A 23,482-nucleotide genomic window follows, 5' to 3' on the forward strand; every position below is an offset into this window, starting at 1 on the left:
TATTAATGTGTGTTGGGGGTGGGCTGTGGGCAGGCAGGATCCTTGTAGCTTGGGGCTTGGCTTTAGGACTAAGCCTTTCCCACCGTTTTTGATGTGGGGTGGTACACTCTCATGAGGAATCCCATTATGCCTTAGATAAATGACTTTGTATCAGAGGCTTTCTTATTTGTAGATTGGATTAAAGGTTTTGATTTCTACACTATAAAGTGGGGCAGACCGGGAGCTTGCTCTCTCTCGGTTCCTGAGATTAGCATTAGAGGAGAGAGTAGAGAAAGGAGAACAGAGAAAGGCCACGTGGAGGAGGCCATGAGAAGCATCCAAGATGGTGGAGTGCTGAGGGAGAAGCCAGTCTGTGCAGAGTTTGTGCAGAGAGAAGGAGATGGGGAACAGAGGTGAATAAGGCTAGTGAGCTAGAAATCTAGGAAACTCGGATAAGTCAGTAGCTTTGTGAGCAATGAATGAGTGGGTTTTGGAGCCCAGTGTGTGTTTTTACTTGCCCGCCGGGTGCAAGCTAGGATTAAAGCTAATGGCCCACCAGTTCTTGATTCCCTTGTTTCATTACCGACTGTCCGAATCTAATGCGAACCTGCATGGGTGTGATGGTGGCCGTGGCTACTGGCTTTACACATAAATACTATCTATGGCTGGAAAAGCAGTTCCTTCAGATTCGTGTTGCGGGGTGGGGGTGAAGGGGAATCAGGTGGGTGTAACTGGAAAACAGAATGAGAAGTGAATACAGCACCACAGTGATGGGCGTCCGAGCCGAGTCCACCTGGGATTGTATTCTGGATCCACTGCCTGGAAGTCCCATGAGACCTGGGACACATCACCCAATTGTTCTAGCTCTTCTATTTAAAAAAGAAGAGCCTGACCAGGCGGTGGTGCAGTGGATAGAGCGTCAGACTGGGATGCGGAGGGCCCAGGTTCGAGGCCCCGAGGTTGCCAGTTTGAGCAAAGCTCACCAGCTTGAACTGAAGGTCGCTGGCTCGAGCGAGCAAGGGGTTACTCGGTCTACTGTAGCCCCGTGGTCAAGGCACATATGAGAAAGCAATCAATGAACAACGAAGGTGTGGCAACGAAAAACTGATGATTGATGCTTCTCATCTCTCTCTGTTCCTGTCTGTCCCTCTCTCTGACTCTCTCTGTCTCTGTAAAAACTAAAATAATAAATAAAAAAGAAGAAATTGATGATACCTTCCACATGTGCTTGTTGTAATAAATAATAATGCGGGTCCAGGGCCCGGGTACATGGCTGGTGGCAGTGGTGTGGCCATTGTTGACACTGTCACATGGCCAAGTGTTGTCTATCACCGTGCACTCCCTGGACACTTGCTGTGAGCCCCGTTGGGCTGCCGGCCACAAGCCCAGTTTCTGTGGAAGGAGGAGAGCATCGGGGTGAGTGGAGAAACTGGTTTCCGAAGCTGCAGTCGCAAGGAAATGCCCTGAGCTCTTCAGGTCAACTAAGGTCACAAGCCTGCCTCCTCCGGGCCAGCTAAACTGTGGGTTTTAAATGCTCATTTGGGGACATCTGAGAAAAGCTCATAACCAAAGGTTTAATTTCTCCAAGGTTCACCTTCCTCATATGTAAAACGAGGATAAACATAATAATGCCTTCTTCCAGGGCTGTTGGGAGAATAACTCTTGTAGAGAGCTCTTTGTACCTTCTCGGACCTAAGAAATATTCTGTGTTATTAGCGACGCTGCCTCCCTCCCCCGTCATCGCAGCAAAAGCAGGGGTTGTTGGTCTCACGTTTGCCCGGCCGTCTCAGCTCCAACAAGCCCATAAAAACTCTAACTAGGGCATAAAGTATACATATAATCACACTTGGCCGGAAAGAGAGAGTGCGGTAATGTGATTAATTACGAGTTCTTGGACGGCAATAGAGCTTTCAAGTGCTTCTGTAGACCTGTGCGTACGTGTCATTGGCTTCAGTGCTTCGGAAAGGGAGACGCACAGCCCCTCCCACACCCACGGCAGCGCATGCGCAGCCCCCTGCGTCTCTGTTCCGAGTTCCCTAAATAGTTCTGTGTCTCCGGTCAGACCTTCACTCTCCCTGCTGGTCACGCAGGCTGGGGGTGGCGAGACTTGTATGTTCTTGCCTCTGATTTCTGGGATGTGAACAGGCTCAACTAGGAATTGGGGGAGACAGGAAGAGCAGCCCGCGTTCCTGGAAACGACATGCTGGCACCACCCTCGCCGTCCCTCACCACCTCTCTCCGCATCTGCGTGGGTCCCTTCAAAGCGCTGTCCCAAGAATCGTGTCATTTGGCCCGCTCCCAGCCTTTGGAGATGCCAGAGGAGATTCGTTTCTACGTTTTCTTTTCTTTTTAATTAAGATAATCAAGGGCCAGCGAGGTGCAATAACTTGCTCTTGCTTGGCATGGCCTGGACGCGAATCCAAGTCTGCGCCCCCTGCCCCGACCCTAACCCTTTCTACACCGCTCACCCTGCTGCCAGCCTGTGCCCTTACCTGGCCTGGGAGGAAACGGCTTCCACCTATCTCCATTTGGGTTCCGCCCTTCAGAGGGGTCAAGCTGTGCAAAGACAGACCGCTTGGCTGTTGTTTAAAATTGTCTCAGGGTCAGGGACTCGGTGCTCAGAAGGGATGCAGAGAGAAAAGGGGATATAATAACTTATGGTTCTGCCAGAATGGAGTGGGTCCTGTGAGGCTGGGTCAGGGTCCATCCGCCTGCACGAGAGGATTCTGGGTAGACTTGAGCTTCAGCCGTGTGGCTGCAGCAGGGCTCTCCCCAAGTACAGCAGGCCTCTACTAACCCCCTCCTGCCTCGCCCTCTCTCCTTCTGATCTCCTCCTCTCCCCCTATCCCCCTCTCCCCCTCTCTCCCTCTCTCCCCTCTCCCTCTCTCCTCCTCTCCCCCTCTCCCCCTCTTTCTCCCCCTATCCCTCTCTCCCCCTCTCTCCCTTCTCTCCCCCTCTCCCCCTCTCCCCCTCTTCTCTCCCTCTCCCTATCCCTCTCCCCTATCCCTCTCTCCCCCTCTCCCCCTTCTCTCCCCCTCTTCTCTCCCTCTCTCCCCCTATCCCTCTCTCCCCCTCTCCCCCTTCTCTCCCCCTCTCCCCCTATCCCTCTCTCCCCCTCTCCCCCTCTCCCCCTTCTCTCCCCCTCTCTCCCTCTCCCTCTCTCCCCCTCTCCCTCTCTCCCTCTCTCCCCTCTCCCCCTTCTCTCCCCCTCTCCCCCTCTCCCCCTCTTCTCTCCCTCTCCCCCTCTTCTCTCCCTCTCTCCCCCTCTTCTCTCCCTCTCTCCCCCTATCCCCCTCTCCCCCTCTCCCCCTCTCCCCCTATCCCTCTCTCCCCCTCTCCCCCTCTCCCCCTATCCCCCTCTCCCCCTCTCCCCCTCTCCCCCTTCTCTCCCCCTCTCTCCCTCTCCCTCTCTCCCCCTATCCCTCTCTCCCCCTCTCCCCCTCTCCCCCTTCTCTCCCCCCCTCTCCCTCTCCCCCCTCTCCCCCTTCTCTCCCCCCTCTCCCCCTCTCCCCCTCTCCCCCTCTCCCCCTCCCCCCTCTCCCCCTCCCCCTCTCCCTCTCCCCCCTCTCCCCCTCTCTCCCCTCTCTCCCCCTCTCCCCCTCTCCCCCTCCCCCTCTCCCTCTCTCCCCCTCTCTCCTTCTCTCTCTCTTCCCCGCCCTCTCTCTCTCCCCCTCTCCCCCTCTCCCCCTCCCTCTCTCCCTCTCTCCCCTCTTCTCCTCCCCTCTCCCCCTATCCCTCTCTCCCCCTCTCCCCCTCTCCCCCTCTCTCCCTTCTCCCCCTCTCCTCTCCCCCCTCTCCCCCTCTCTCCCCCTCTCACCCTCCCCCCTCTTCCCGCCTCTCCCCCCTCTCCCCCTCACCCCCTCTCCCCCTCCCCCTCTCCCTCTCCCCCCTCTCCCCCTCTCTCCCCTCTCTCCCCCTCTCCCCCTCTCCCCCTCTTCTCTCCCTCTCTCCCCCTCTTCTCTCCCCCTCTCCCCCTATCCCTCTCTCCCCCTCTCCCCCTCTCTCCCCTCTCTCCCTCTCTCCCCTCTCCCCTCTCCCCTCTCTCCCTCTCTCCCCTCTCCCCCTCTCCCCCTCTCACCCCTCCTCTCTCTCCCCCCTCCCCCCTCTCCCCTCCCCCTCTCTCCCCTCTCCCCCTCTCCCCCTCTCTCCCCTCTCTCCCCCTCTCCCCCTCTCCCCCTCTCTCCCCTCTCCCCCTCTCCCTCTCCCCCTCTCTCCCCCCTCCCCCCTCTCCCCCTCCCCCTCTCTCCCCTCTCCCCTCTCCCTCTCCCCCTCTCCCTCTCCCCCTCTCCCCTCTCCCCTCTCTCCCCCTCTCCCCTCTCCCCCTCTCTCCCCCTCTCTCCCCCCTCCCCCCTCTCCCCCTCCCCCTCTCTCCCCTCTCCCCCTCTTCTCTCCCCCTCTCTCCCCTCTCCCCCTCTTCTCTCCCTCTCTCCCCCTCTCCCTCTCTCCCCCTCTCCCTCTCCCCCTCCCCCTCTCCCTCTCCCCTTCTCCAGCTCTCCCACTCTCTTCCTCTCCTCAGCTTCTAGGGCTTGAAATTCCACCATTTGGAGCCTTGAAGACTAATTTGTCTTTAAAGGATCCCAATCAAAATAGAAATTCTTTCATTGTACTTAACATTTTATACGCTGCTCACAAAATAATTAGGGGATTTTTTTATAGCTTCATATTGATTTTGAAATATCCCCTAAATTTTGTGAACAGAGTATTTACAGATAGCTTAGGGTCCTGTGTTGGGAGGTGGTCACAAAGCCTATTTCCTTGGGCTCCAGTGTCCTCGTCCATAAGAGGAGAGCAATCAGAGCCATGGTAAGGTCAAACGCGATGCATGTTGAGGGGCGCTGAGTGTGTCCCCGTGGCCGAGGGCGGAGAAGAGGGTTGGGGCTGGGATGCCGGCCGGCAGAGGGAGCCGTGGCCGCACCTGAGGCTCAGAGCACGGGATCTGACCCCCGGAAGCTCTGCAGTGCGGGGTTCGCAGGCAGGCCGGCTGACCTCCGGGCTTGGTCTGGGATCAAGCTGGTTGTGGCCTTGAAAACCACTCGGATTGCTTTCACCTCTAGCCACCTGTGTCTGCTGGGGACGTGAAGCACACAGTTAATGGCACCAGGTGGTTGATGATCCCAGATGTCCCCTGCTCAGTGCCTTAAGAGGGAAAGAGCTCTCTGGAGAAATAATCAAGGCTACTCTTTTCAAAGTTGCAGTGAACGGTGTATCCAGAACCACTGACCCCCTGTTGAGAAGGGGGGATTCAGGGTGGGGGAGGAGCTGCGTGGGAGGGGGCGGTCTGTAGATCTTTATAAGGTGAAGGAGGCAGGTGCAGAGCTCGCACCCAGCACCTGGGACCCTGAACAGCCGTGTTCCAGGGCACAAGACCCATGTCACCCTGTGGCTTAGGGGTGACTCCCTTCGGTCACAGTCTGTGCCTGAGGGTAGGTCCGCCCGTCTGACCTTGAACTTTGTAGTTGCACAAGGACTATTCTTAGGTGGCTTTTCAGAATCCCTTTTACTCCCCCCGCCCCCACCATGGCTTGAGCCACGTGTGCCCCCCCCCCCCGCCATCTGTCTTCAGAGCACCTCCACGGGGGGGGGGGCTCCCTTGGCCCTTCCCCAACGTCCTCCTCATTCCCCGTCTCTCCCCTCCAGCCAGCGAGACCTGCAACGACTTCCACCCGATGTTCTTCACCCACGACAGAGCCTTCGAGGAGTTCTTCTGCATCTGCATCCAGCTCCTGAACAAGACGTGGAAGGAGATGAGGGCGACCTCGGAAGACTTCAACAAGGTAAGGGGGGCCGGAAGCAGAGGCTGCACCCCCTCCACCTCGGGGGCTTGCCTTTGCCCGGTCCCTTCGCTGTGCGCCGTGCGCCGGGCGCGGAAGGCAGTCGGCCACCTGGGAGAAAGGGGCGACTGTGATTTTAGGTCTCTGTGAGGAAGGAGAGAGCAAGACTTAAGAGGCCGTGCGTGGCAGACGCTCTCCTCTCTGGGGACAAGGGGCGGGGCAGCTTCGTTCCTTTGGGCTCACCGCAGCAGTGACCCTTTTATGGGGGAAAAATGTCTGGATGAACCTTTTCCTTTCGTGGCATCACTCTGGGGACACCTGTGAGCTCTGTCGAGGGCCATGCCTTCCTTCCACCTGGGCCGGTGTCTGCCTCAGAGAGCGTGGCGTCCAGAGGCTGCTCGGACCGGGTCCCTTGGTTTCTTTGTGGACTGTGGACGTGTTGAGACAGTTTGCCTTTGGCTGTGTCACAAAGGTTTTGATTAAATTTCAATATCTCATTTAGAGAGCTAAGGAAGTTTATATGGAATATTTTTTTGTGGGGGGTGTCGGTTACAGAAAGCAGTTGATTCTTTGAACGGGGGGGGGGGCATCCTTTGGTTTTCTACAAGGGCGTGGCTTCTGTATCTCTCTGTGTGAGTGCATGTCGGGTGGAGAGAGGGGCGGTGACCAACTCAGAGGAAGCCATAGCATCGTGTGCACGTTTCAGGATAAACAAAACCTTTATCCTGAGAGAAAGGCCTTATTTACAGTGACGGCAGGGCGAGTAAGTGATGTTTGGTACGGGCATATTTCAGCCTTTACTTCTTCTGATTTGCTACTATTCGTTTGGCCTCGTAACCCGAGTGCACTGACCTGGTCCTGCAGGCGTAGAGCTTTCTGAAGTCTGAGGCTCTGATCCTCCAGCCGGCCTGGGGGGCCCCAGGGGCTGGTGCTGGGGGGCCATAACATGGAACCTGCATTCCAACTCGACTAGGGATCCCTGCTGGTCTCTGCCTCCCTGTCACCTGCTCTCAATTTACATTCTGTCCTTGCCCCCATATTTCTGATTCGTAGCAAATTTGAACCGATAGAGGTTGAAAAGAAAAAAAAACACAATGAAGAGAAACCAGGAAAAGGAAATGGTGCTTCCCCAAGCCTGGGTCAGGGTCTAGCCTGCCACCTCCGTCACACCACTCCCTAACCGGCCGCGGCAGCAGATGGATCCCATTCTCAGTGGCTTGGGCCATCCGTTTGGTTCACTAATGGGGGGGCCCCGGTGACACCCTCTGTGGAGAGCTCTGGTCCGGAGGCTGCAATCCAGAGCTGCCGACCGAGGGCCTGGGCAGCTATGCCCGAGGACGGACACCATTCAGGAAGGGACGTGGAGGGAAGAAGCCCACTAATTCCCTTGTGATGATAACCACAGCCTCACATGATCATGGGAGATGTTGCAACTCAGGTGCAAATCATCCCTGGGAGAGAGGGAGGCAGAGGCAGAGGCAGGGAGATGCTGGTCCAATCAAGCCCAGAAAATGTAGCGTTAAATCGACAGCCTTTGAAATTGCCACGGCCTCGGTACCCCCGGACCAGGTCAGCCCCTCGTGTGCTGCGCGCGCTCCTGAAAAGATGTAGTCTAACTTCTCTCTGCCCAGGGGGCACCTTGGAGACCGCCTGGGCCATCATGTTCCGGCCCCAGGTGTCCATCGGCCTTCCGAGAGGACTTCATTCCTCCGGATTTCTTGGGTTCTGGAAGCCGGCGTCTTTGTAAACGGTACTCCTGCCGGTGGCATCTGCACAGAGGGACGCGGTGAAGGAAAGCAGTGCTGACTTCCTGCGGAGCGGGGGCTCCGGGGCGGAGCCCTTCGACACCTGGCACCCGGAGGACGTCCAGTCCAGGACGGGAAGCCACAGGAGCGCACTGCGCCGCTAGCAAAGGAAGCCAGAGGCGGGGGTCAGAGGGACCGCGCTGAGCAAGGCTCTCAGGTCCCCGTGGTCCATCACGGCCGTGTGCTCGGGTCGGTGGCGGTGATGTCCCATCTGCGCAGGGCTAGGTGACAGCAAACCTTCCAAAGTCACTCACTCTGGAACTTTTTTCACAGTTAACTGACACGGCCGCAGAAACTTTCTTCAGCAAGATCTAGGAGCCTGGTGTCAGATACAGTTTCTCACTGTGGCCCCGGTGTCGTCTCTGTGCACCGTGCCATCCTGGACCAGCGTCCGGTGTCACAGCGGCTCCCCATGCAGTGCGCCCGCATACAGCTGTGGGCGGGCAGCTGGAGGCCTGAGCGGTGGAGGGCCCGCCTCCCCGCGGCCATCTGTCAGGAGTGGATCTGTCAGGAGTGGATCTGTCAGGAGTGGATCTGTCAGGAGTGGATCTGTCAGGAGTGGATCTGTCAGGAGTGGATGTCGGAGGGGAATCGGGGACGGGAGTGCCGAGGCACTCAGGTTTCTCTCTACGTTAAATATTTCTGTGGTGCTTCTGTTTTCCCTTTTCGTCCTGTGTGCGCCGTATCTTTGTAACCAGAAAATTCTATCATTGATACAACTTTCTTTATCAGGCGTGTCTTAGTTTCCTAATCCTGCTCTAGCAAATTATGCGGCTTGCACTAAAATTTGATTATTGTGCAATTCTGTAGTTCACAGCCGAAAAATGGGCCTCCCGAGGCTAACGCCAAGCTGTGGGCCGAGCAGTTTCCTTCCGGAGGCCCCAGGGGGGACCCAGTCCCCTGCCTTTTCCGGGTTCCGGAAGCTCCTGTATTCTTTGGCTCGTGGCCGCTTTGTTCGTCTGACAGCCGTAACCGCCGGCCCAGTCCTTCCCACACGCGTCTCAGCACTCAGATCCCTCTTCTGCGTCGACGCTGCGCGTCTGAGCACACCTGTGGGTCCCTCGGGCCACCGGGATGGTCCAGGGTCATCTTCCCTAGTGTAAGGTCAGCTGATCCATCCGCATCCCAAATTCCCCTTGGCTGCGTGAGGTCACATGTTCACAGAAGCTGGGTGCAGCCCCTGGCATCAGTGGAGGAGGATTGTTTTCCCTACAGTAATGTGTGTTTAAATTGCAGGTGGCTTGATTTGTAGGTGTGTGTGTGTGTGTGTGTGTGTCGATTTAAATTAATGCAGCAGGGACAGAGGAGCTAGCTTCCTTTGTGGTTCTGTTTGCTGGTTGACCGGAGGAACAGCAGTCCCCGAGTCCTGCTAATGGTTACTCAAACACAAATGCCATTATGTCCCTTGCCTCTCACATGCCTGTGTGAGGGCCACTAGTTCGCTGCGAAAGAGGACCTTCTGAATTTCTTTCCCCTGCTGCCAGTCTATCAGCCGCTACTCCGTTTTACTAGATAATAAATTGGAAGAGAGAGAAGCGCGGAGATTTGAACCAGTTCACGTGTCTTCTCGTTAACCTGGTGGCAGGAGGGATTGCCTTTAGGGACAAATGTGGGTTTGCGGTTCCTGGTTAGATGTGAGGTTCTTCTTCTTATCCTAAGATCGTCCAAATTCGCGTTCAGAAATAGCAAGGAGAAGCTCAACGTGAGATGTAATGTCTTTCCAACTTCCTTGGACAGCGTACTCCAGCGCTGGTCGCTCTGCATGGATGGCGGATTTAAGTGCGGGCCTGAGACCTGGGGTCTGCCTTCTGTAGCTCATCACTGGAGAGGCAGTAGCCCCCGGTTCCAAACTTGAATTTCTCCAGCAGACACAGGAATCTCTTCAACAACCCACCTCGAAGGGGACAAGAGTTTGTAAGTGACAAAGGAAGGGCATGGTTGGTAGTCCATGCTACTGCTTGAAATGAGTTCTAGAAAAGTAGCTGTTCTTTCTGCTTCTCTGGAGTTGGGAAGCAGCAGATGGGATTTGTTTCTTTTTTATTATTATTATTTATATAAGAGAAGTAGAATTAGAGAGTGATTAAAATATTTATGCTTTGAAAGTTCTTTTAATTTTTCAGTAGAGCAGTCTCTGCAGAATAACCCATTGATTCAGGCCGTTGAGTTTGTAGCCTACGTGTCCGCCTTGTATTACTAATATTTTAGAGCCTGCGTTATTCACCGTTAGGGCATTAGGGGGTAGCTGAATGGCCGCTGGGGACCTCGGTGCACACGTGACCCCCAGAGTCGAGTCATCAAAGAGCTCGCTTTTGAGCAGGATGGGCAAGGGGGTGCACGCAGCGTGGATATTTCAGGGACGGGAATCCCACTGGCCGGTTTCGTCGCAGGCTGCTCCACTTTCAAAAGCCTAACCAGGGTCTGCACGTCAGAAGTGTATACCTGGGCGTGGCAGTGTGTCCCAGCCTTGCCGTGCGCCAGAGTCACCGAGGGTGGGGGGATTTGAAACCCCGGTAGCTCAGACCCCCGTCACACCACACCCCAGATAAATCTCTGGCTGGGATAAATGTCAGAGCTAACGATGAAGATTTTTGTTCAGGTAGATTCGATCTCTGAAGGTGACTTGTGCCAAGGATCTCCACCATCCGTTGACATGCATCACACATATCACAACGGGTATGAATTGGGTGTGTTGATGAAACTGAATTTCCATTGCTCTGCAAGGTCACGTTCCAGTCCTGGGTCTGCTACTCGGGAGCTGTGCGCCTGAAAAAAAAAATATATATATATATATATATATACACACACACACACACACACATACACACACACATATAGATCTTAAAGTGGGTACCAGTATCCCATTGCCCTCTCTCATGATGGGATGATATTTATTAAGTGGAGCTGAGACATTAGAAATGCTTTGAGGAAGTTCAATGTTGTGTGCCATTGTAAAGTGTTCTTTTTGTATGTAGTGAGATAGAGTCAGTCCGTGAAAAAGGAATAAATTGCACTTTTCTTTTTTCCCCATTTTATTGACTTTATCGGGGTGACATTGGTTAATAAAATTATATAGGTTTCAAGTGTACAATTCTATAATCCATCATCTGTATGTTGTGTTGTGTTGTGTGTTCACCACCCCAGGTGCAGTCTCCCCTCCATCACAGTTTCTCCCCCTCTGCCCTCTTCTACCCCCCCAGCCCCCACCCCTCTGGTCATCACTATACTCTGTTGTCTCTGAGGTGGTTTTTCTTTTTTAATTGCACTGCTCAAAAGAAGATATTTTTTGGCCATTATGTTATAAAAAAAAATGAAGAAAGAAAGAAAGAGAGAGAGAGAGAGAGAGAGAGAGAGAGAAAGGAGCGCCGTCTACATGTCCAAGTGAAGTTCTCAACTGAATTACATAAATAACTCATTTCACTTTGGCAGAAGTTACATTGAAGCTGAAAATTTCACGGATTTTGGCAGTGTCTTCCTCCAAACAACTTGATTAGGGCCCCTTAGCTGTCCGAGTGATGAGCCACGGGTATGAGCCTGCCTCTCGCGTTCCCCACGGCTGGTGCGAGGGAAGACCCCTTCAGCGTGGACCCAGTGGCCCAGTCCTCTCTGGGGATGGCTGAGCCTGCCCGGGGCCATCAAAACCCTTGTTAACAGGCCCTGGCCAGTTGGCTCAGTGGTACAGCGTCAGCCTGGCATGCAGAAGTCCTGGGTTCGATTCCCGGCCAGGGCACACAGGAGAAGCACCCATCTGCTTCTCCACCCCTCCCCTTCTCCTTCCTCTCTGTCTCTCTCTTCCCCTCCCGCAGCCGAGGCTCCATTGGAGCAGAGATGGCTCAGGCGCTGGGGATGGCTCCTTCGTCTCTGCCCAGGAGCTGGAGTGGCTCTGGTCGCAACAGAGCGACACCCCGGAGGAGCAGAGCACCGCCCCCTGGTGGGCAGAGCGTCGCCCCTGGTGGGCGTGCCGGGTGGATCCCGGTCGGGCGCATGCGGGAGTCTGTCTGACTGTCTCTCCCCGTTTCCAGCTTCAGAAAAATACAAAAAAAAAAGAAAAAACAAAAACAAAAACCCTGGTTAACAGCCCTGGTGAGACTCTACAGGCTGTCAGAACCGGGGTTGAAAACCGAGATCCAGTGGTGTCACCGTACTTTCCGACTCCCCAAGTGGGAAGACACTACTAATGATTTGAAAAAAATGTCGTCACTGTAGAACAGAAGCACCATTTTAAAACCTCACCCAGCAGCGTAGTATAGCCAACCCACAGCACAACAGAGGTCAGGCTCTCAGGCCTGCAGATAAGGAACCATTTCTTCCCACAGGAGAGCCTGGCCGGGGCGAGCCCAGGCCCCCCACACAAAGCCGCAGCTGCCCCTGGCGAGGCTGCGGGCTTCAGCTGAGTCGGCGGGAGACCGTCTCGGGTAGGAAGATGGCAGGGCAGGACAGACGGAGCACCCTGAGATGTCCCCTGAAGCTTATCCTTGGGGAACTAGCCACTACCTAGTCAGCGCTAGTGGGTTACAGTTTAGTGTAGAAAAGGGATTGTTTGAAACCTGAAAGGCAGCGATCTCACAAATGAAAACAGGGAAATACATCGGCTCCCAGGCTGCTTCTCGCTTACTGACTTTCTGTGCATGTATTTCAGGGGGCAAACTACATATCCAGGAGTCCCCTTCCTCCTTCCTGGGCCAGGCCAGCTCAAGTCGACAGACGGCGGTGCAGACGCTGCTGTTGGCTAGCTGAGCTGGCTCAGGGAATGAAAGGTGGCCTGTAACCCTCCGCATGAATAAACATGAGCCACATTTGCATGAGGCAGGTGACTGTAAACTATCTCGGAGCCAGTCGTGAAAGGAGGCTTTGTGCGTCGGCGCCCAGGGGACGCCAGAGAGGACGCCGCACTGTTTCTCTTCATTAGAATTCCATCTAGCGCCGCGGTTATTGATCTGGGCCGAACCCGGCGTGGCTAATACAGTAGGTGGACGTTGTAATTGAAACATTAATATTTAAGGAGAGGAGAAGCCTGTTACAGGGCCCTAATGTCCTGCAGTGGGGTTATCCATCTCTCAGCTGTCTAGGCTCTTTATGAGTATTTATTCACAAGGCTTGTCCTGTCTCGCAAAGGTCTTTAGGTTTGGCACGAAGAAAATCGAACCTTCTTTAGAAGCAAATGCATCATATGAATAGATTTTTTTTTTCCCTTGGATGTTTCTGTGGGAGAGGTAGCAAATGGTTGTGTGTGTGTGTGTGAGCTTGTGCTTAAGTGAGTGCTTTTAAACTCCTCATTGAGAGGAGTGTCACCATTTTTCATAGTATTGGCCACTTCCAGTTGGACGGTGATCAAGGCATTTCTTCTCGGGTCCTCGTCAATATCAGTGACGCTATAGGACAACAAAAAGACCGAGAAAGAGGCCAACTTCACTAGCTTCTATGTTCCATTGGTGTCTTTTCCAGTACACCCCGGGGGTGCACGATCTAAAAAGAGATGCACTAATCTCAGGTGACTGACGGGTGCCCGGCCAGGGCAAGGCGGTCGCTAAAGAGCGGAGCACTGTCTCCCCAATGCTTCAGGGTCACTGCTCTCCTCACAAGCCTCCTCAGATATGCTTTGCGGACCCTCTTCCTCCTGAAATTTTAATTACGCAGACCTGTTGTCACCCGTGCATGTCATGTATGGGTATTGCGCTTTACACATAAACAAGAGTAAGTTGTGTTTTATTTCTCCTCTCCAAGAACCAGTTCTCACCACCTGGGGGCACTCTCTCCCTCCCCAGTGCGCGTGCAGTGCAGGGAGGGAAGAAGCCAGGCTGAGAGCCAGCGAGGAGTCTGGTGACGGTCCCCCCGCGGCCCCCTCACCGGAAGTGTGACCCTGAGCGTGTCCTTGAGCCCCCAAGCCCCCTCTCCTCTGTACACTGGTAGCAGCAAGAAGAATAGCCGTAGTGTGTCCGAGAGTCGCTGTGAGCATCAGGCCCTCAAAGGGCAGCTTTGTGAATTGCCCCAGACAAATAGGAGGTTCTGATCTCAGTAGATAAACCTAAACTGGAAGCGATTTGCCCCTGATCTTGCAGTATAACTGAACTGATGTGATTGCCCAAGACCGCTTGTTCCAATGTCGAGAGATCCAGACTCCTCCACACCTCTGCACGGGGGCGGGAAGGAGGGATGGGGAGCTGTGGAGCTTGGGGTTGGTTGCAGAAGGAGATCTTGGCCCTGGCTGGGACAGTTACTAAGCGAGGAGGGAGTCGGCTTAGCTGACTCCCGGAGGTGGGGCACAGCCGAGTGACCTTGTACAAGGGACTTCGTGCTGTCTGCTCCAGAGTCATCACCCGCGAGACGAGGAAGGGGCAGTTCCCACGGCGAGGTGGGCTCCGAGCCCTGGGCCCTGTCAGGCGGATGAACTGCTTGGCGACGTCTGGCCCAGAACAGCAGGTGACACAGTTGCAAACACTTCTGAAAAGAAGAAGGCTGCTCACGGCGACGCTGAAAGCAAACATTTCCAGGAACGTAGACCAACATCTCCCTCAGTTTGACGGAGTCCCTGCAAAGTGCGCCCATCCCGGCGCCGTCCCAGCGGTCCCCCGCACGGGGCTCGTGTGACTGAGGTCAGGACAGCTTCGGGCTGCGCAGTAGTTTATTCACAGATCTGTCTTTCCAAACGAAGTCGATAGATCCTTGGAAACAAGAGCCGTAGCTTTAAATCTTAGTATCCTCTAGATATCTTTTTAAGTCGTGTCTGCCCGGCTACTTTGGTTTGAATGTCCAATGAATACGGGGCCATAAGTCTTTAATTCACTCATTATTTAAAATTGTCCACCTGGCCAACAGGCTGGATTCATTTACACGATCTGAACACAGAGTGGTCACCATTGTTCAGCTCCCGGAGCCCGGAGGTAGTGAGTATTCTGCAGTTCTGGAAAATAAAGACTTTTCTTGCCCCAAATGCTGACAAATCTATTGAGAAACACTTCTAAATGCTTCGTTCCAAATCTTTATTTATTTATTTATTTATTTATTTATTTATTTTTACACAGAGAGTCAGAGAGAGGGATAGACAGGGACAGACAGACAGGAATGGAGAGATGAGAAACATCAGTCATTAGTTTTTTGTTGCGCATTGTGACACCTTAGTTGTTCATTGATTGCTTTCTCATATGGGCCTTGACCACAGGCCTTCAGCAGACCCAGTAACCCCTTGCTCGAGCCAGCGACCTTGGGCCCAAGCTGGTGAGCTTTTGTTCAAACCAGATGAGCCGGCGCTCAAGCTGGCGACCTTGGGGTTTCGAACCTGGGTCCTTGGCATCCCAGTCCGACGCTCTATCCACTGCACCACCGTCAGGTCAGGCCCAAATCTCTTCTTTAGATGTCAAAACTCAGAGGGAGTTAACAAAATGATTTTGCCAGTCATTTCTTAATAAACATGACAGTAGTCATTTCTATTTTTTCACGTATGGAGCTTTACATGAAGCGAATGGGACCCTTAAAGACAAGGAGCAGTCGCTAAAGAAACTGAAGAGGAACACATTTGGAGCCCTGAGTTTAAATATATATATTTAACCCACACACGCTGCTGTTTGGGTGTGCACTCTGTGCCCCACTGGCCTTGCTCTTTTTGTTTCTAGACCGATGGGGAAAATAACACCGAAGATAGACCTTAACCCTCTCACAAATGGCTGTCGAGGGCCCTTCTGGGGCAGAGGGCAGACATCCTTCCGGAAGCCCAGCCCCGTTAGGTGGCGGCCGTCCCCCCAAGCACGCCCGGGAGGGATCCCACGCAGCAGGTGTGTTCAGTGGAAAACGTCAGCGTACCACACAGTCCGCAAAATCACCTCTTGCATTTTACCTCCCAAAGTTCTCTCAAATGTAAGGAAAATGAATGGCTTTCCCCGAGAACGGCGTCTGAGAGTAGGAAGACTCGATGCTGGTCCCTGCGATGGCGATGGTGTGTTTCAAGTGCCGGAGGCAGTCAGCTCCCTGGACTCTTCCCATCCTGTAGCCTGATGTCTCCTTCTCCCGTCAGTGAGTGTGGCTCGGCGGGCCCGAGGGCTATGGCATATGGCTTCTTGCCGCTTGAGCTGCCACAGAAGTACATGTCATTGGCATGTCATGCCAGATTCCCATTTTGTGAGTCACGGGGCATGGACTTGGACTTCTGTCCGAAAGCTCCCGGCCGCTCTCAAGCAGAAGCAGGAAAGGGTGAGAACTGTACCTCAGAGCTGGCGTTGCTAAGGATGCATCTATTGCAATAAAATGTCCATATTAAATGTTGACCTCTCGGGTGTTAGAAAATGCTTCTTGGCTTGGTTGATTGTGGTCTGGGCACTGGGCCACCCTGGATGTTTACCTCAAGCCTCCGCTGAGGAGACACTGGTCAGGCAGGGGGTATAGAGTTGTTTTTTGAATTCTTTTGGACAGATAAAATTCCCCTGTGCACATGCCAGGAAAATATGGCTGTAACGGTGTCATGGGTTTTTCAGTGCAGCTGACCAGAATATTGTAGTTATTAAGTTTGCATGTCGTCAAACACTTTGGGGAAGAGTCGGCTGATAGGGGAGACCTACCTGAAGCTGCCGGACATCCTCAGCACACTGCACCCCAATCCCTCACCCCCCCACCTCCCTACTCTCCTACTCCCCCCCCCCCCCCCGTGGCTAAGGAATTGAGAGGAGGAGCTGAACGTTCACAAAGAAAGAATAAGCTCAATCAATCAGTTCAGTGAGTCAAGAGCATGGACGCTGGGCCCACGGCGTGGGGTTCAAATCCCAGCCCCATGAGGTCCTTGCTGGGTGACCTCGGGTGGTGCATTGTGCACTGCCTCTCTGTCTCTGCACTGGCGACATGTGGGACTCCATGTCGCTGTTGTGAGGGTGAAAGGAGCCAGTATTAGACCAGTCGTATGAAGTGGCCAATATTTGGCCGCTTCTGAATTGCAAAAATTTCAAATTCTGTTCGTTTATCCTAATATCTACAAAGCACTTGGGCCATTTCCACCACGAGGACAAGGACAGGAAGGGAGACACAGCGCTCCAGACCAGGTGTGGGGAGGCCCCGCCCCCAGCTGACCGCCTGGCCCTGGGGGGTTCTCCCTACCGGTGCACTCACCACCTCTGCTTTCCAGACACCGTGCCGCCGGTGGGCCTGAGGCGGCTTCCTCCTTCTGTGCTCGTTGTCCCCTTCCTTCTCATCCACCGTGGGACTCTGTCGGCTACCCCTGCACGTCCTAACCTCTCCACCTGGTCCTCTCGGGTGCTGCCCTGTCACCTAAACTGTGCTCAGGTCTCCCCCGTTTTACAAAACACATAAATCACTGCTTCTCAGTCCCCCACCCCCTCCAAGCCAGGTTTCCCCAGAGAGTTAACTTATTAATCAATTGTGACCTGTCTTCTGCCCTCACTGAAAATATAACGGGGTCATAGATATGACTCTCCACAGCTCTGAATTATATTGTCAATAGTTGAAAACCTCTCTAGCCGCAGAAGCCACTGGTTTTGACAAAGTCAAGCATGACCACCTTGGACGGCCATATTTAAATCTCTACTTGATTTCTCTTCTGTGCAGGACTTGACCCTCTAGCCACCCTCTTCGTAAAAACTCTCTTACAGTGGCTTTGGAAATGAACACACCCTCCGTTGTATACATGATACACTATGCATCTTAAAGAAACAGATAAGATAATTCTCATTGTTCCAGTTACTAGTGATATTTTTAGAATAAAATCTCAAAAGATTACTGTAGATATAACTAAGCCCGAGAAGAGCAGTGTGTCTCTCCCGTGCACTGACGTGTATTTTGAATACTTGAAAACCTCTTTCTCCACGAAAGATGTGATTTCTAAGAGGCAAATGGAAATGGAAGGGAATCGTTAAGTTATTCCAATTGAAGACGAGGAAGAAGTCCCATTGTTCTAAATCCCTGCTCTTTTACAAAGGTTTGTAAAAGTAAACCTTTTCTTTCTCACATATTGATGCTTATGGCATCCTCCCTCCGCCCCACTCAATTTCTTCTCTTCAGCCTAAAAAGTTACCAACTTCCCTCCTCTCTAGACAATGTGTTTTCCCACCTCTTGTTTCTCTTTCTGTCTATTACTCAATCGTCTCTCTCCTCCCTTGCTCGGCCGCCTTTCCCAGGACAGAAGGCCACCCCCTCTCCATGGTGGTCTGCCGTCCGTCCACGTGGACCGAGTGAGGTTGCTCTCGTTGGGTCGGCCCGCACCTCCTGGCATCAGGCCCGACAGCCTCTTCCCAGTGCTCACTGGGTGTCCTCGCCCTGAAGTGCTGGCCCATGTCCCCACCGGTGCCTCTGGGGGTCCTCTCCATTTCCTGACCCCCCGAGGCCGCGCCACCACCTCTCACCGACCCCGTTCTGTGTTTTCCAAGGACGTCGTCTTGTTTCTCTCCGACCACCTCCTCCTTCCCGCTCACAGCCTCCCGTCTCCCATCCTTCCTCAGCTCTAGGAGTGGCTGCTCATCTATTGGACTTGGACCCGTGGAGCGATGAGCCCTGCCTTCCTCACAGCTCCTCCTAACCGGCCCCCAGGTCCCACGGCTCCACCCGTGTGTCTGGCTCTCGTGGCTGTGACCCTGCTTGCTGCCGTCGCCACCGCTGGTGTGGACCGTGTTTGCCCTTTGAGTGTTATGCCTGAATGTGGACCCGGCGCCCCTGTCGTTCCCTTCCCCCTCCCTGCCAGAAACACGGTGCTTCCAGATAAGACATCCACGCGCGAAAACCTCCGGCTTCCTCTTTGCAGGGTGACAACAAACGTTCCACGGTCTGTTGCAAACCACTGTTCCAAACAAATGCCAACCGCCGCCTGCAACACGTCCGCTGCCAATCTGGAGTGAATCGTGTCGGTGGCGCCCCGAGCGTGCTCTGTGTCCGAGGCTCCTCCTTCCCTGTGCTCCCTCCGCCAGGAAGCCTCTCCACCTACCTCTTCTGCTGGAATCCTGCCCTTCCTTGACGGCTGAGCTCATGGGTCCTGGGGAGCCCACCCAACGAGGTGGAATTCATGTCTTTCTGTGGGTCGACTTCTGTCCTCTCCTATAGCACTGAACCCATTTGGGCGTACACTGAGTTTGAAAACTTCTCTTAGCCAATTCGCTCACTCCAGGCATGTTCCTGGCTACCTGGTTTCTGTATTGAGATGACGATGCGGGTGTGTCCTCGGTGTCTGGGAACCACTATAGCTTAGCTGGATTCGTGTGGGAAAGAATTCAAAGGCGAGTCAGCGTAAAGCAGGGGTCCCCAAACTTTTTACACAGGGGGCCAGTTCACTGTCCCTCAGACCATTGGAGGGCCAGACTATAAAAAAAAACTCTGAACAAATTCCTATGCATACTGCACATATCTTATTTTAAAGTAAAAAAACAAAACAGGAACAAATACAATATTTAAAGTAAAGAACAAGTAAATTTAAATCAATAAACTGACCAGTATTTCAATGGGAACTACGGGCCTGCTTTTGGCTAATGAGATGGTCAATGTCCGGTTCCATATTTGTCACTGCCAGATGTAACAAGTGATGTGACATGCTTCCGGAGCCGTGAGGCGTGCGTCCCACATCACTGCAAGTAGTACTGTATGTGAGCGATGCCATGCTTTGCGTCTCTCACTGACCACCAATGAAAGAGGTACCCCTTCTGGAAGTGCGGCGGGGGCCGGATAAATGGCCTCAGGGGGCCGCATGTGGCCCGCGGGCTGTAGTTTGGGGACCCCTGGTAGAGGGTAAAGTGAAAGTGAGTTTATTCGGGAAGCCAGGGGACAGAGAGCAGGCTACTCGACAGGCAGGGCAGCCCCCTGCTCCCTCACCCCACCCCCATTAGCAGGCCTTGTTTTCTTTATTGAGGTTTCTTTAGTTGGGGATAGAACACCCAATGATGGGGAGGAATATCCGGGTTTGTCCCAGAAAGGGGTGCAGGTTTCTCGGAAGAGCCTCGTTGGCCATGTAGTGTCTTTGTACGGGCTTTCCACGTCTGATAGTGGCGGCGTGGGGTGTGCTGTTAGCGTGCTAATGCATTGCGGTGAGTATAGTGAGGCTGGGGGTCCCCGTGAGGTGAAACTAGTCGCCATTTGGATCTGGCTGGTGGCCTAACAGCTCTAAGTCAGACTCCTGCCGGGGACGGTCTCACCATGTTTCGCCCAACGCTGCGGAATCCGGAAAGGGTCCTTTTAAAGCCACGGGCTTACATTGCAATTAGTTACCTACACTCTCTCTTTCTGGGCTCTCCTCCAGAGAACAAAGACACATCTTCACCATTCTACCCCAGGATGCCTACCAAAAATATTTAATACCCAAAATTAACATTATAATATGTAATACTGAAAAAAAAATTATATAGGTGCTCAACAAATGTTACTGGATTGAAATTTTACCCTGCCCTTAATGGGGGGGGGGGGGGACAGGGGAAGAGACGTGGATAATATATTTTTTAAATAAGCTAATAATACTTTTAAAAGAAAAAAGCACATTTTGGAACAAATGAATTCGGTGCCAAAGCGAAGAGCATTGTGTAGCTAAAATATCACAGCAATAGGAGTGATTCTTCAGAGTGATGCTTTCTTCTTAGGACCGGGAAAAAGCTTTCTCCAGCATTTCCAGGAGAGAAAGGAATGGAGTCGGTGTGGGTATGTGCTTTGAGAACACCCTCAGATTTTTGTCTTGGTGGGGTTTTGTGCCCGTCTCTTTTTCATGCTGGTATGTGCTCGCACACAGCGACCAGAGGCTGACATGCTCACAGATGCACTCACGTCCCACGCCCGGCTGTGGCCGAGCCTCCTGTGGTCTGTGAAGTCCATTACCTCCCCGCCGCTGGCCCCTTGTTTACGTGGGCAGCCGACCTGCCTCTCCTCCTGCAAAGAGGGAAGGAAGAGTTGTCATCCACAGTGACATTAAAGAGCCCCTGGCTGCCACTTTGCTGGCAGAAACCTTGACGTTTCCACAGAACGTAGAGAAATTTTGGAGGGGACGAGGTTCCTGTTGGGAAATTCACCAACAATTGATGACCCCATTTATAAAGTCACTCACGACAGTGCAGCTGTTTAGAATCACAGACATTCCGGGAAGGAAAAGAAAGGTTTGTCTATAGATGTTCATTTTACTGTTATTTATAGCAGCAGGAAAATGGAAAATAACACAACAGTTCAACAATGAGGGTATGATAAATTAATGTGCGGGCACATTTATTTAGATGTTAAATTTTTCAGTCATTCAAAGCGACATTGTGAATAGTACCTAAATATAAGAAAATGGTTTTTATACCATGTGTAACGTGAGGGGACAGGATGCAAAATTATCTCTTCACTCAGCAAAAAATACAGACGAAGAAGGTTTTGACCTTCAACTTGAATGATTTTAGCAATGATACCTTCTTCTGCATGGTGTGATTAATTACAACTTTTTTCTCTTTTGTTACATTTTTCATGTTGCGTGTTTTTGCGACTGAACATCTATGTTCTTACAGTCACATATGAAATAAACTTGAAAATAAGGGATGCAGAACCGTCAGCAGGCTCCAGATGTGGTCTAATCGGCAGTCCCGGTGTGCAGGGAATTCTCTGACCTCGACGCCTCCTGTTATTTTTTGTTTGTTTGTTTGTTTGTTTTTTGTATTTTTCTGAAGTTGGAATCGGGGAGGCAGTTAGACAAGACTCTCGCATGCGCCCAACCAGGATCCACCCGGCATGTCCACTGGGGGGCGATGCTCTACCCATCTGGGGTGTCGCTCTGTTGCATCCAGAGCCACTCTAGCGCCTGAGGCAGAGGCCACAGAGCCATCCTCAGTGCCGGGGCCAACTTTGCTCCAATGGAGCCTTGGCTGGAGAGGGGAAGAGAGAGACAGAGAGGAAGGAGAGGGGGAGGGGTGGAGAAGCAGATGGGCGCTTCTCCTGTGTGCCCTGGCCAGGAATCGAACCCGGGACTCCCGCACGCCAGGCCGATGCTCTACTACTGAGCCAACCGGCCAGGGCCATTGCTTCCTGTTATTAAATTCAGGCTCGGTGTGTCCGTTCTTCCTCGATGACGTGAAGCCCGGGTTTGAGCCGGCTGCGCTAGCTCAGACAGCACCCCGTGTCTTCGGCCCGAGGTGAATTGGTACCAAGATCAAAAGCCCTCTGAGGCTCCATTTGAGGAAGGCGTATTAACTGGCAGGAAGTTCTGAGCAGATGCGACATCCTTGAAATAAATGAGTCGGATGGCAGCCAGAGCTGGCCCAGCACCTGGACGGCTGTGGGCGGGGCTTCGGAAGGGGAGCTTGGAGGAGTGCATCCTCTTCTCTCTTAGGCTGGGGGCGGGGGGGGGGGGTCACAAGAGTGGGAGCAGGAAGGCGTGGGAGGAGACATGAGTAGAGGCCGGAGATGTTTTCAAAGAAGCCCTCGCCTTGTGACTTTATCCGCGACACTGGGTGGAATGACAGAGAAGTACTCAGAAGGCTTTTCTAACGTCCCCAGGTGCGATGGTCTGCAGGAGGATTTTATATTGTTGGCGAAGGCCTCTGAGACGTCTGGAGATGGCATTCCTGGTGGGATGTTAATAAATCCGACTCCAAGGAGTCCACAGTCTCGAGGACACCTCTGGAAAGCGATCGTTGTGAAAGAACGTGACATGTGCAGTAGCCAATAGTGTGTGGAAATCATTCAAAGGACAGAATTACACAGAGGCAGAACCTTAATGTGCGAACAGGTGCTCGCCAGGTGAGCAGAGCAGAGCTGACAGGGGAAGACATGAAATACAACAAACGCAGGGAGAGAAAACTTAGTAACTTTATTACTTCCAAGACAGGCTGTAGTCTCGGCTTCCCAAGACTTGAGAGAAACACGAGGTTCCTAAATATTAGTTGAGTGAATGGAAATCAATTGTTTGCTTCCCAACTGGACATTTTTTTGGTGAAACCTATTTTTTTCAGTGTAGGTACAGAACAGCTAAGATGTCTAATACACAATAGATTTCCAAAAACGTAAGCAAGAAGATTTGTTCATGGTTGAACGTCTGTGGTTGTTTGAAGTCTTTGCCTCACGATGCTCGTGCTTGTCGCTGTGTTGAGAAGACTGCAGGGGTGCATTGTGGACACCGGGGTTCATAGTTGCCTCGGGATGACTTGGAGAAAGAGCACTTTTGCACATAAACGGATGGGTTATTGTCCTCTGGGGCCAGTTTTTATTTATATTATCAAATTAGCTCCTTCTTGCAATACTGGCTTAAAGATGCAGGCCAGCGCTAAGCAATAAAATAAAATTATATTTCGTCTGAACCGAATTGCTGCACAAATGAGGTTGCAAAGCTGGTTCTTTGCGAGAGTCGGGAATGAGCTGTCGCCGTCATCTGCCCAGGGGGTCCTGATCGTATTCCAAAGCTCCCTTTAATGGGAAGTAGAGTGTAGAACTGCGGCAAGTGATTGGGGTGTGGCAAGCCGGTGACATCGGAGGACTGAGTCTAAGCACAGGCGTGCTCTCTGCTGGAGGCGCCGGTTCACCAGGAGCGAGCACATTCTGAGTTGTTCTTCCTCAAGAGGCGCTGGGATTCTGGACAAATCGTTGTGATGTGGCTGGCATCTGACAAAGACAACTTTAAACAGGACTCACTCTAGCATCCCCTAGGGCCCTGGTCGGCAAACCGCGGCTTGCGAGCCGCATGCGGCTCTTTGGCCCCTTGAGTGTGGCTCTTCCACAAAATACCACGTGTGGGCGCTGCCTCGATAAGGAATGCACCTACCTATAGTGTCTAAGTTTAAAAAATGTGGCTCTCAAAAGAAACTTCAATCGTTGTGCTGTTGATATTTGGCTCTGTTGACTCATCAGTTTGCCGACCACTGCCCTAGGGTAACGCCCTTGTTCTCACGGGTGTGTCTTCGCCTGGAGCGTCCATGGCTGGCTGTGTACGGAGCTCTCAGACCCCCTTCTAAGCCCTCAAACTACTTCTGCTTTGCCTGTCCCCTTTCACGTCTCAGAACG

General features: G+C 52.9%; 1 protein-coding gene across 8 annotated transcripts in view; it reads left to right on the forward strand.

Moving 5' to 3' along the window:
- Positions 1-23,482, forward strand: part of ELMO1 (engulfment and cell motility 1) — a 505,561-nt gene that overhangs the window by 342,156 nt on the left and 139,923 nt on the right. For all 8 annotated transcript variants that reach the window (XM_066353938.1, XM_066353942.1, XM_066353943.1 and 5 more), the window contains one exon: positions 5,617-5,753. In XM_066353938.1, the coding sequence (XP_066210035.1) occupies positions 5,617-5,753 (137 nt within the window). The remainder of the gene's footprint in view (positions 1-5,616; positions 5,754-23,482) is intronic.

Source organism: Saccopteryx leptura, chromosome 12, assembly GCF_036850995.1.
Source record: "Saccopteryx leptura isolate mSacLep1 chromosome 12, mSacLep1_pri_phased_curated, whole genome shotgun sequence".
Taxonomy (NCBI): domain Eukaryota; kingdom Metazoa; phylum Chordata; class Mammalia; order Chiroptera; family Emballonuridae; genus Saccopteryx; species Saccopteryx leptura.